General features: G+C 40.0%; 1 protein-coding gene across 1 annotated transcript; it reads left to right on the forward strand.

Annotated features, from left to right (window-relative positions):
* Window positions 1-1,090: 1,090 nt before the first annotated feature.
* Window positions 1,091-11,076, forward strand: ppp1r14aa (protein phosphatase 1, regulatory (inhibitor) subunit 14Aa). The gene is made up of 4 exons (XM_082550199.1): window positions 1,091-1,598; window positions 4,962-5,042; window positions 5,469-5,501; window positions 9,856-11,076. Exons 1-4 carry the CDS (start codon window positions 1,170-1,172, stop codon window positions 10,036-10,038), a joined length of 726 nt encoding a protein of 241 aa, XP_082406325.1. The 5' UTR covers window positions 1,091-1,169; the 3' UTR covers window positions 10,039-11,076.
* The last annotated feature ends 2,143 nt before the right edge of the window (window positions 11,077-13,219 follow it).

The following is a 13,219-nucleotide window of genomic DNA, read 5'->3' on the forward strand; positions in this document are numbered from 1 at the left end:
CAACTGCAAAATAAAACAAAAAATACATTAATTTCTATCTTCTAATCAGACATTCGGCTGTGCTGAAATACAGCAAACAGCTTCATTCAACTGCTGCAGTAATCCATATTAGAAATGCTCAGCTGAGTAAAGAGAAATTATAGTTCATCCAGTCTTCAAGAATGTTTAAAGTGTCAGTTGCACCTACAATAATAACCACCAAACGCTGTGATGAAACTTCTCCAGATCGCCAACAATTCCCTTTGATACTAAACAAAAGTGGATTGGAGTCACTAGCCTGAGAAATCAACAGTTAACAGCAGCTCAGATCAGAGCTCAGCTCAGTGCTTTGCAGCCATGTCTCAGAATCAGGTGTTTATCAGGCTTTCAAAGAAAATAAACCACTGATGAGGTTCACCAACAAGATGAGAACAAAGAATCATGGACATTTGGCCAGAAGATATTTGAACTTGGTCTGATAAATCTAAATATGAGATGCTTGATTCCAGCTGCCATGTCATTGTGGCAGAGAGAGGCTGACAGATGGTATGTTCCCTAAGGGTTGAAGGGGGGGTGCATTCCCTCTTTTATGGCTTCTAGACCAAGAATATTGAGTGGTGAATAAGATCCAATCACCACTACAACCACCCAACCTTAACCCATTTGTCAAGCTGTGAAAGGTAATGGAAAATGAGTATAGTTGTAAGAAAGAAAGTTTTACTATGTGTTATTGGGAAGATTCCTAAACAAAGTACACTCTTGGTGCTTCCACAGAATTTAAAGGGTAAGTAGCAGCTCAGTGCTTCTCAATCAAATCTTCTTCTTCTTCTTCTCATGGCTCATCCCATTAGGAGTCACTCCAGCACTTTTTCCTATGCTCTTTTTATGTAAGTGTACTTTCCAAGCACATAGTGTTAGATAGTAAACACTTACTAACATTCTATTTAAATGCACACCGATGGATGCATCCGCGTAACGCAGCGTAAAAAGATTAGTTGTTGAAGAGAAAGGACCCACTCCTTTCAGAGGTCTCGCTAAGTGCCTGAGGTGGTGGTAGGTGTGCATGCCATGTGCCCCCCGTGAACGCTTACACACGTTGCGCCTGTGACATCATGAGCTTAAGTGACGCAATCGGTTAACCAGGCACAGCTGAGTAATTAGAAAGTGAAAATATCTCTTCTTTTATTTTCATGTATTTATTTATTCTTTTCTTGTTTTTATTAAAGGTTTTACAGTCGGAATGGTTCAGTGACTTGCTCTATGTTCCAGAGAAGCCAAAGATTCAATTCAATTCAGTTTTTATCAAATCACAAAAACATCTCAAGAGGAACAAGGAAAAAAAAAGGTGGGAGCTGTGTCGCCTCCCAGCTCCTCTCCCGTCCGTGCGCGTCAAAAAGGCGAGAAACCAGCCCGACCAGTCCACAGCAGAGATGGCAGCAGAGATGGCAGCCGAGTGGACAGACGCAGCGCTCGAAGAAAACGCCGGCGAAGAGTGCAGTCGTAGCATCCCGAAGAGACATGCCCGGGTTACGGTGAAGTACAACAGGAAGGAGCTGCAGCGACGCCTCGACGTAGAGAAGTGGATCGACGAGAGCCTGGATAGACTGTACGCGGGGCAGGTGGGTGTCTCTGAGAGAAGTGAACTGATTTAGGATACTGCACAGTACTGTCTGCGTGTCCAACACGTTTAAAAGCTTTCGAGTTGAGAAGAAGTTGTGTTAGGTATTTTAGTACCATGGGAGCATTTACTGGATATTGTTTTATAGTGACATTATACAGGAAAACTCTGTCATTCAACAAGGTTGAAATACCACAGAGATCACTCCCTCAGCTACATTAGTTTCTTAATCTTTTAGACGCCTGTTGAAGGCCAAATGGTTTGTTTCAGATTTCACTAATGAAAGAACTCTTCGTTTTGTGCCTTGAAAATATGTCGCTGAGATAATCACAATTGTAGCTGAACTAATAAACTACACAAAGGATGCTTCTTCACCCAAGGGCAGGAAGACGCTCCCTTATCTTGGTCTGTACTGGTTTAAACTGATAAATCTGCTGTCTCATGAATTTTACCCTCTATATAAACTGTTGTACTTGTGAATAAAGTTGAGTCACTTTGGGAAGACAATCTAAAGCAGTCTCTGTTTTCTTGTTCTCCCAAGCTGCTCCCGAGCTGCTCGTACTAACACGCTGAATGGCATGCTTGAATATTACTTGAGAATATATTTGACTGTGTTACAGACTAAGGGACATTCTCTGCTGATAGGTGAAGGTACATTCTCTGCTGATAGACGTCCACGCCTCGGAGGAAGCCGATCCACGGAGTAGGCCCTGGAAACAGTTTCCTTCAAGTTGAAATGCGAAATGGAAAATATTATATTTAAACAAGAATGTTGCGTGAAGACACTTTCCTGAGACTCATCTTCAGGTCTCTGTTGATTTATGAGGTGTTTAGGGAATGAGGGGTGGGGCACTATGTTGTCCTTACAAGGCCAAACATCCTGTAGATGTGAGATCTGCTGCTGTTCCTGTCTCACAAATCTGTATTTGTCTTGGAGCTTTCTGCCTTACATGGGCAGTGTGGAACTGGGAGAAAAGGAAGAGGGGGTAGGAGGGAGAATGCTGGTTTTATGTCCCAGGAGGGGGTAAACACTACATCTGGGAAGCAGCTGACAAGATGTTAGAATCCCTCAACAGGAGTTTCAGGGAAAGTTTCTTGTTTTTGGACTTAAGAGTTATAATGAAAGTCTGGTTTGATTTTTAAAATGGCAGAATTCAGATGGTTACAATGATAAGTCATCTCTCCAAATAAAAAGGAGCGAACATACCAATTTTCTCATCATCCCCATACCCAGAAGATTCTGAGTGAGACAAATGCTTTTTTTTTGTAAAATGGTCCTTTACAGTGAACCGACCTTACTCAACCAAGTATGATTATGCAACATAAGGTCATGTCACACTCAAGAACAGCATTTCATTGTTTTCAAAAATAAAACAAGCCTAAAAACAGGAGTTGCTGTTATAGTGCATAGAGTTGCAGTCCTATAAGTGCCAGGGGCCTGATCACAAAGGCAGTGCAGTGCACTGGTGTGCATGGGTGGGTGGACTGGCCCTTCACTCAGCTTGTACAATGGCTGTTTGTTCAAACAGAACACGTCACTCTTACTGTAGCCTATTACATGAACACTGTTAACATTCGGTCCCCACAGCCTAAACAATGCAATTAATGTTTGCAGGCTGAATGTAAATATTCCAGCTACTATTAAAGCTTAAAGTACTATTTGGACATGGAGGTTAAATGTTTCAGGAAGTCTTTTTAACTTAGTGACTGTTAAAATGGACATTTGCACATGGCTGAATCTCTTTTCTCAGCATAAAGGTAGCCTACCTTTAGAACTTGGGTATTCAGAAAGTCCCTGTAAGTATGCATACTGTGTATGTGCTGACTAACAGACATCTGGTAAGAATATTACTGTAAAGTTGTGCAAAAGTTGTTTTGTGTGATCAGTTTATCCTGGGATGAAACTTTTTTTTTATTTTAAGCTCAGTCTTGAGGGTGTGAGGACTCTCTGAATGGTGTGGTGTGTATGAAGATGTTTTAGACCATCATATTAGAAAATGTTCATCCAAATGGTGAAAGTCCCCATCCAATGGTGACTTTCTGTTAGATTTAATTTTAATTTATCAGCTGTTTGTGTTCCAAAAATTATCATTCCCAGGGAGTGAATCCTCTCCTAATCTCAGCCTATTCCTTTTTATGGTTTTTATTAGCCAGTTGAAGTGGAAGAGTTGAGACAGGCTCTAGGTGGTAGGGAAGAGTTACCAGATAACTGGGAAAGTACAGCTGACGTGTTGAAGTATTTGCTGTATCGTCTGGACAAATGAAAGAAGACCAGGAGACTCAGCAGTGGAATGAGCAAGTACACAAAAATATTCAAAGGAGGAAGCTGGCACAGAAAAATTGAGATCGGTACATAGATGAAGAAAGTGGATTGGGGTAGGCTAGACATACAGCAAAGACAGACAAAGTAAAAGAAAAGGCTTATAGTGAGCTTATGCTAGCTTGGACACTGAAGGAGAGAAGGACTTGCACTAGCTTGGCAGAGGGCTTGAACTGGAAAGGATGTGCAGCAGGTCAGGGTGATCAAGGATAGACATGAAAATGTACTAATTAATAAAGAGTGCTGAGAAAATGAAATAACTACTTTAAAGAACTTACGAATGAAGAAAGTAGTAATAGTAACTACAGAGAGATAAAGCTGGTGGTTGGTTTGCAGTAGTGATCGCCAGTTTGACGGATGTGTTTTGTTCACATGATCATAGTTACTTTGGATCCACTGACAACTGAAAGGACAAAGTCTTAAGTTATGAGTTAGTACCTGCTCCAAAAGGCACCGACAACACAAACACAGTAAAGATCCAGTGTAATGACTTAAAGTAGTAGATAAGGTCTAATCTGAGGCAGATTTAAACCAGCTCCAGCTGCCTATTTCTGGCCACCTGGCAATCAAAGCGGCCACCCCCCAAACTTTTGTATCCAAGTGAATTTCATTCAAAATAATTATGAAGGGGGAAACTATCCACAGAGGCTGAAACAGTTCTTTGTACCAAGCTGTAAACATGCTTTTTAGTGCTATAAAGCTGGGCATATTAATATGTGATTCTATGGGGAATGACTAACTCTTGAACCCAGCTTCAGTTGCTATCTAGACAAACAGCAGTCTTTGAAACCTCCGCATTGGCCTAGTTTTTCAACGCCATAGGTTGCCCCTTAAACAAAGAAACAGATGAACAAAGCATTTAAAGCTGAGTGCATGCCAACTGCAGGAAAACGGACGATACTTGATTTTTCAACTGATAACAAAATCAGTATTGTAGCATGCATCTGTCACATTCTTGTGACGTGTGTATGCCTTCTACGATGACTCGCTGAAGCGTTCCACATGTGTGTTTTCATTACTTCCATGTCCATGTGTTGCCCTCAGGAGAGTGACATGCCAGAGGAGGTTAACATTGACGATTTGCTCGACCTTCCGAATGAAGAGGAGCGTGTCAAAAAGTTGCAGGTAATATGACCTGTTGCATTTATCGCTATCTTTTCAATTTTGGCATGAGATAAATGGACATTTTGTTTTTTATTTCTGACCAAATAAATAAAGTAAAAAACACAAGGTGCATTAATGAGGTTGGTATACAAGTCCAAAATTGAGCAGGTAGACGTAGACACTCTTCAAGACAAACCCCCTTATGTAACAACGAACAAAGAAATTTACAAATTAAATTGTATACAGGTTGCTACGTTCTCATTAGGTATAGATATGTCCACATAACAATAATAATGGAAAATAGTAGTTAGAAATCAGCAAAACGGAGTCAAAACGATAAGTTTGATAAGTCAAATCATCTTCATACAAACATTTTTTTTTTTTTTTTTTTATACAGTTGTGTGAACTTAAGGTTTGTTTTAACACTGTCCTTTTTTTAAAAAACAGGAACTTCTTCAAAAGTGCAGAAGCAGCACAGAGGTAAGTTAAAACTGCAAGTTGCATTTACAAGCACTGATGCAAACATGCACGTGAGCTAAACTAAAGCTACAGTCCGTCTTTCTTCCTGCGGTCCTTCCACATTCCTCAGCAACAGCTCTTTTTTTTTTTTTCCCCAGTTCAGTGATTGAAACAATGAGGCTCTCTGGAACAAACAGAGTCAGTGTAGGAGCTGCATTTTCATTTTTTTTGTTTATTTTTTATTTTTTTAACTCAGACTTAATTTATTAGACTTTTTGGATATGGATTAGATTAAACTGATTCACTTTTATCCAAGCACTGAAACATTTTTTTCTTCCCTTCTATATCCTCTCCTCACCATGGACTATATGCCCTAAAAAGTAAAGTTTTCAGTACAACTTCAATAAACACTTTCCTAATGAGTTGATGATCTCAGTTGTTAGCATTTAGTCACTGATGATCTCATTTAAAGAAAAATAGATGTTGAAGCAGAGTATTGTTTTGGCAGTGGATGCCTTTGTGCCTGACAAGATCGACAAAGATTAACATGGGGGCAGCCGAAATGCTGTTGAGGCTTCAAAATGTTAGTCCATAACTCGGTTAATGGTTTCACGGTTGCTGCATCCATCTTTTCTGTACAGTCTGCACTACTAACAGTGGAAGGGACAAAAACCACACTCCTGTTTGTGCAGAAATCGATTGCAAAGTTTATCTTAAATAAACGTGAGCAGTCCAAGTCTAAAGTTTCCATGCTGGACAGCTGTGGATGGATGTGACGTTTGCATCGGTGATGACTGAAGCAAGCACACATACAATATTCAACAGTCAGTGCACGTATGACTAGGTGAATATTGTTTTAAAATAGGTTCAATTAATGAAGGTAATGAATGAATGTAAAACACCTGCAACAGCTACGGCTGATACTAACACAGAGATTTAGTACTTCTGATGAATGTTTATGAATGTTCATAGTAAACAAATGTGGACAGGGAGTATTTCTACATGGCAGGGGCATCTGGTTTTTTCACCTGCACGTAGACTGTTACATAACACAATATATCTGGGTATTGCATGTCTCAACAAACTATAGGGCTCAAGTAGCTAAAGCAGCGAAAAGCTTAACCAAGTGTAATGCTAAACATAAAATTAAAGGCATCACGATCACATGCTACCAACAACTCACAAATCACAACAACAGTGTCCTCAAGGTGCTTTATATTGTAAGGTAAAGACCCAACAATAATACAGGAGAACCTCAACAATGTGATAACCCCCTATGACCAAGTGCTTTGGCAACCGTGAAAAGAAAAACATCCAGTTTAACAGGAAGAAACCGCAGACACACTCAGTCATAGGGAGGGACGGCCATCTGCTTCGACCGCTTGGAGGAGACTCTAGAAACTAGAGTATTGGGGTGATAATATTACTGGCCTGATTATTTAAGACCTTGTATGTGAAGAGCAGGATTTTGAATTCAATTCTGGATTTAACAGGAAGCCAATGAAGGGAACCCAATATAGGAGTAATATGTTCTCTCTTTCTAGGGCCTGTCAGGACTCTTGCTGCAGCATTTTGGATTAACTGAAGGCTTTTCAGTGAGTTTTTAGGACTTCCTGATAATGACTTCCAGCCTGAAGTAATAAATGAATGAACTAGGCTTTCTATCATCACTCGGCAACAGGATATTTCAGATTTTAGAGATATTATGCAAATGGAGGAAAGCAGTCCTACATGTTTGTTTAATATGTGCATTGAAGGACATATCCTGTTAAAAACCACTCGGGTTCCTCACAGCGTTACTGGAGGCCAAGGTAATGCCATCCAGGGTAAGAATCTGCTTAGATACCATATTTCTAAGATTTTCAGGGCCGAGTACAATAACCTCAGTTTTATCTGAATTAAGAAGCAGAAAGTTAGCGGCCATCCAGGTCTTTGTCTTTAAGACATTCCTGCAGTTTAACTAATTGGTGTGTGTTATCTGGCTTCATGGACAGATAGAGCTGGGTGTCATCTGCATAGCAGTGAAAATGTGCACTATGTCTTCTAATGATGCTGCCTAAGGGAAGCATGTATAATGTAAACAGAATTGGTCCTAGCACTGAACCCTGTGGAACTCCATAATTAACCTCAGTGTGTGAAGAGGACTCTCCATTTACATGCACAAACTGGAGTCTATTAGATAGATATGATACAAACCACTGCAGCACAGTACCTGTAATACCTACAGCATGTTCTAATCGCTCTAATAGGATATTATGGTCGACATTATCGAACGCTGCACTGAGGTCTAGCAGGACAAGCACAGAGATGAGTCCACTGTCAGAGGCCATAAGAAGATCATTTGTAACCTTCACTAAAGCTGTTTCTGTGCTGTGCTGAGCTCTGAAACCTGACTGAAACTCTTCAAATAAACCTCTGCAGATGATCTGTTAGCTGTTTGACAACTACTCTTTCAAGGATGTTTGATATGAAAGGAAGGTTGGAGATTGGCATGTAATTAGTGAAGACTGCTGGTAACAGTTTAACAACTACCAGGTTGAAGGCCTGTGGTACATAGCTGGTTATTAGAGATTGAAACATTAATTAATGGCAGCACTTCTTTATGCAGGTTTGTAGAAACGGGGTCTAAAAGACACGTTGATGGCTTGGAGAAAATTATTACTGAAGTTGACTTCCTCAGGCTTTACTCAACAGAGCTTTGAGTTTTTGTCAGCCTGGCTACGGTGCTGAAAAGAAACCTGGTATTGTTCTTACTTTCATCAGTCAGTGATGAATAATAAGTAGCTCTAGCTTTACAGAGGACTTAAAAAAATATAGCAACAATTTATTTTTCAAGGTTAAATGATGATCTTCTAAATTACTGAGGCACCATTTCCTCTCCAGCTTACAAGTTGTCTGCTTTAAGGTTCGCATTTAAGAATTATACTGGTGAGTCAAGTACCTCTGGTTTGAGGCTTTCTTTTTTTAGATGAGCTACAGTATCCAGAGTCGTGTGCAGTGAAGAAATAAGATTATTAACAACATAATCGACTTCTATGTTGGTAGTTCCTGTAGCTGCTCTGTATTGTGTTGGTGTATAGCAGGGGTGGGGGAACTCCAGGCCTCAAGTGTCGGTGTCCTGCAGGTTTTAGATATCGCCCTGGGCCAACACACCTGAATCTAATGACATAGTCATTAGCAGGCCTCTGGAGAACTTCAAGACATGTTGAGGAGGTCATGTAGCCATTTAAATCAGCTGTTTTCGATCAAGGACACATCTAAAACCTGCAGGACACTGGGCCTTGAGGCCTGGAGTTCCCCTACCCCTGGCGTATGACATTGAAGAATATAACAGTAGCTGTAGCACTTTCAGAAAGATATCTGCTGTGATGACATGTATTCCCCATTTTTTTTTCTTTTTTTTTTAAGAAAAAGATGATGACTCTGTGTTTAAACCTCTATACACATGGACTAGACCTTACTTTGACCATTTAAACTTTTATCTAACTCCAGATTAAGTAGTTACTCATGAGGACATTTACACCACATCACAACATGGAGGGGGGGGGGGGACCTCCCTCGTCGCAGCCTTGAGGTCATTCTCCCGGGACTCTGGTGCTCTTCGAGACATTCTTCCATCTATGGACATATGAACACTGAATACTCTTAAACAAGAATGTGTGGAAAAATGATTAAACGCTACATTTGGTTCTGCTTCGTGCCTCACAACAATTAATTGTTATCAAATAAGAAGCTGTTTGTTTTTTTTTGATTGTCTGATAAGGGCTGCAGGGTTGTAATAGTAGATTCAGATGCTTCCAGATGGTTCCACATATAAAGTATGTTGCAACCGACACAACTATGGTCTCCTATAAATAAAATCTATAAAAAAAACAAACCCTAAATATCTGATTAAAAAAGTTCCCATCTTTAATGTATTACCAATCTCGCGTATCTAATCAGGGCTACAACTGGCAAAGGCATAACTGAGTTCCTGAAGAGGTTGCAGTTGTTACACAGTACATACGTGTAATTATATTGAGCTCATTGTAACTTCATTTTACTTTCTAGTTATATTAAATTCTACTATTGTCCAGTGTTGCTTCAGTCAGTGAGCCATAAGGAGGTGCTATTACTGTCATCTTTTATTTTAAACAAAAAAAGACCAAAGTAAACTGCAGTAAGCCTGAGTGCTGTGGGTAGGATTAACCCCATTGTCAATCGATTTGATTCAAATTCCATTTTTGTTTAGTTTTTTGTTTGTTTTGTGGGCAGAGTCATGGAATACTTTTTAAATACTAGATCTTGTGTATTATAGACAGAAATGATTAGATTTAGGTTGTGCTGTTAAGTGTGAAAGATCTCTTAACGGACTGGGTTTCTGTTTCACCCTCAGACCTTCATCAAGGAGCTGGTGGTCAAGCTACAAGGAGTTCACAGGAAGGATGAGCTGCAGAGTGAAGGCATCGAGCATCCTGTCATCTGTCATGGCCACTATCGCCATGAGCCTTATCACTTCAACAACCCACAGCACCACCACCACTTTCACCACAACCAAGAGCAAAATCAGACCCTCTGATGGCCCAATAAACATGTGCACACACACACACACACACACACACACACACACACACACACACACACACACACAGATACTATTGTGAAATGAAGTCAGTCGTCCTGGATTACAGAAGGCAAAGTCGGTGAAGCATTGGATACATTGTTGAAAACAACAACAAAATTATTAAATATAGATTTCTCTTGAAGTCCCTCTGTATCTCACTCAATTTTAAAACCCAATACAGTATTCATAAAGGAAAATATAGATTAGCTTCTTGGCTCACTCTGAAGCCCACATTGACCCAGCGGCACCACCGAAGCTCACTTGCTCACAGCTCTGGTTTCAGCTCACAGCCAACAAACGTTGGTTCAAAAAGGAGATGTACATGTTGAGAGAGAGAGTGACTTTCAGACAGAAGAAGCTTTGCTTTGCCCCCTATTTTTGGTCTTTATGTCTAGCCAGTTCTATATGTCCCTTAACGTCGTACTATACCTTAAAACACAAACAAACATGTAGGTTTACTTGACTGGAAAAACAAAACACCGCTTAACTTGTACTCTTTGTCACTTTCCTTACGTAAATATAGTTGGTGTCAGAAACTGTTGTGGTAACGGATGAATGTATATGAAGGAAAACAGGACTGACAGCAGATTTTGAAGTGACATCCAAGGGTGGCTTCTAGGTCAACAAATTCACTGTGTGAACAGAACTGTGTCACAGAGCACATGAACATGGGTTTAGAAATAACACCGCTCAATCACATGCACATACGTGTGACTTATTTAACAGCTGGTAAATTCCAGTGGTTATTTATTGTCATGATTACAGAAAAAGGATAAGGATCTAACATACTGGTATGATGTAACACTGGAAATAATCCTGTTGCATTGCTTATCCACTGTAGCTTTTTAATATTTCATTGTTATTCATATTGTGTTTGAGTTTTGGTGTTGCTACATTGTGAGTTATGTCGATATATTCACTAAATTGTAGTTGTGCAAAATAACCGAAGTCTCCTGAAGAAATGTCTAATAAAATAATTTTGTTCAGTTATAATGTTTGTTTTCAGGAGGAGGTTGCACTAATCCGCTGAGATGTGTAGTCTAATATACAGCTGGATGTGGGACACATAAGTTCAATGGTGAATTATGAACTTTAAAAAAAAACAGCTTGTGTCAAAGGCCACAACATTCCTCAACCAGGACTACTAAAGCTCACCAGCTGCTTGGGGAAATATAATTTGCAGTTTGTGCTGCAGTCCCTACTGAAGGGCAGTATTTCAAAAGTAGAGGAACTATGTGGGTGAGGCTTGCAGTAAATAACATTTTGACAGGAGGCAGAAAAACATAGACCACTGTGGAAACACAGGCAGTCATTAACTTGAAGAAACCCTTGGACTAATACTTCTGGAAGTAAACTTAATTTCAGGGAGAGTAAGGGTGGCCACTTACTCCTTTTCCCAGTGTTTATACTGTTTATCTGGACGTAGGATTTCCAGTGGGAGGAACGTTTCATCCAAGTGACTTCTTCAGGCTCAGAAGAAAGACATGCCATTTTAAAAAGAGTCCAGTGAGCTCATAGATCATTTCTATGAGAGCTTTGGGAATTGACAAAAAGCCCTGATCAGAAGAACCGAGGCCCCTGCTGGTGACATGGCTGCAAAAATTTGCTTGTGTAGGTGGGTGGGTTATCCAGAGCCCTAAAAATGAACACCAGACCTTGGAATTGAATCTAAACGGGGAGCCAGTGCAGTGAGATCAGCATAGGTTTGACATGAGGATGTCTGGAGGCTCTGGTATGGAGTCTTGTAGCAGTATTCGATACAAATTCTAGCTAGGTGAAGCGAGATGACTTACCAATCTCCATCTCCGCAAATAAAAGATCTCTTTAAGCAATGTAAGATAATTCAGCTGTAGGATGTGTTTATTTGTACTCATAGAGGCACTGCAAATATGTTACGATGTTAATGTATACACTAACGTGTGACATTTACCTGGTGCCCCAGCAGGGGTCTTTTGTGTGGCGAACATCCTGGCTCATCCTGACCTTTGTGGGAACGTATTCATCACAGCAAGAATTCGGCCTCAAACTGAGAGCCTGCTGGCTCTGTTTGTATATTTAACACATTTTAGGAAACACACATTTAAACTGTATTGACCTTTTGACCTTTTAATGGTTTCAAAGACTCCAGCTGACTGGACTCATTTTACTATTATAAATGCACATTCTATGACTCTAAACATACCCACTAAAACTACAATCTGGTGAAGCTGTTAACAACTTTTAGACATCTGAAAGTTGTGAATGATTAATGAATGCTAGCGACTGGGCTCATCTTTAACAAGCTGTTGTGTTTGTAATCAAATCAAAAGGAATCTTGATAATTGAAGTTCAACATATTCACCACTACATCTTTATGAGCTTTTTGGAACACAACATATTCATATCATATTAGCCATGCGTCCTTGGAAATAGCACATTATAAAAACATATCTGAAACGTGACATTGACGACACAGTCGTTTTCATGTCACTTATGATACACTGTGTGTATCTTTTCAGTGGCTGACAAAGCTGTTACTTTTATCTTATTTGCTCTAAAATTTAGATGTTTTAGAGCAAAACCTCTTTAGGTTTGAAGTTTTATGAGTGCATTTAATCAAATTTGTATTTATATTTGACCTAGGTTACATTAAATTGTACTTTGTGTTTGCAGCATAGTTGATTTCAGCTACCAGCCTAGCCTATTGTAAAGAAAACAAGTCAATGCTGGACAGCATCCCTGACTGTATGATACGGTGGCCCTGAGAGGCCAAACGGACTGCAACACCAGCAATAAGAAAAACGCTGCGAAAGCACACAAAACACAACGGAAATTCACCCAACCACTGTCATGATGAGAGACATTCATAATGGAAAACATGAGTAGAAATGAGAAAATTCCATCAGTCATCATGTCTGAACTGGACTAAACGCAGAACGCAACCCTTTGCACTACACCTCTCTGCACACTGGGTGGCAGGAGGGAGCCAGCGTGAATAAAGGCCCTTCATGTGTTACTGCATCTTGTTGACATGTTGCTTTTTTTTTTTTTTTAAACTCACAATACTTTGAACCGTCCACGTGCTCAAACTCTACAAACTCACTGCATTCTTCAATTGTTCTGTCCTGCATTAGACTTCTGTCGCGGCTATGATGAA

This window comes from Aulonocara stuartgranti (genome assembly GCF_965226115.1).
Source record: "Aulonocara stuartgranti genome assembly, chromosome: 10".
NCBI lineage: Eukaryota > Metazoa > Chordata > Actinopteri > Cichliformes > Cichlidae > Aulonocara > Aulonocara stuartgranti.

Coding starts and splice junctions, on each gene's coding strand:
- ppp1r14aa (XM_082550199.1), top strand. CDS start 1,170: ATGTATTTATTTATTCTTTTCTTGTTTTTATTAAAGGTTTTACAGTCG. Junction 1,599..4,961: donor ATAGACTGTACGCGGGGCAG/GTGGGTGTCTCT, acceptor TGTTGCCCTCAG/GAGAGTGACATGCCAGAGGA. Junction 5,043..5,468: donor AGCGTGTCAAAAAGTTGCAG/GTAATATGACCT, acceptor TTTAAAAAACAG/GAACTTCTTCAAAAGTGCAG.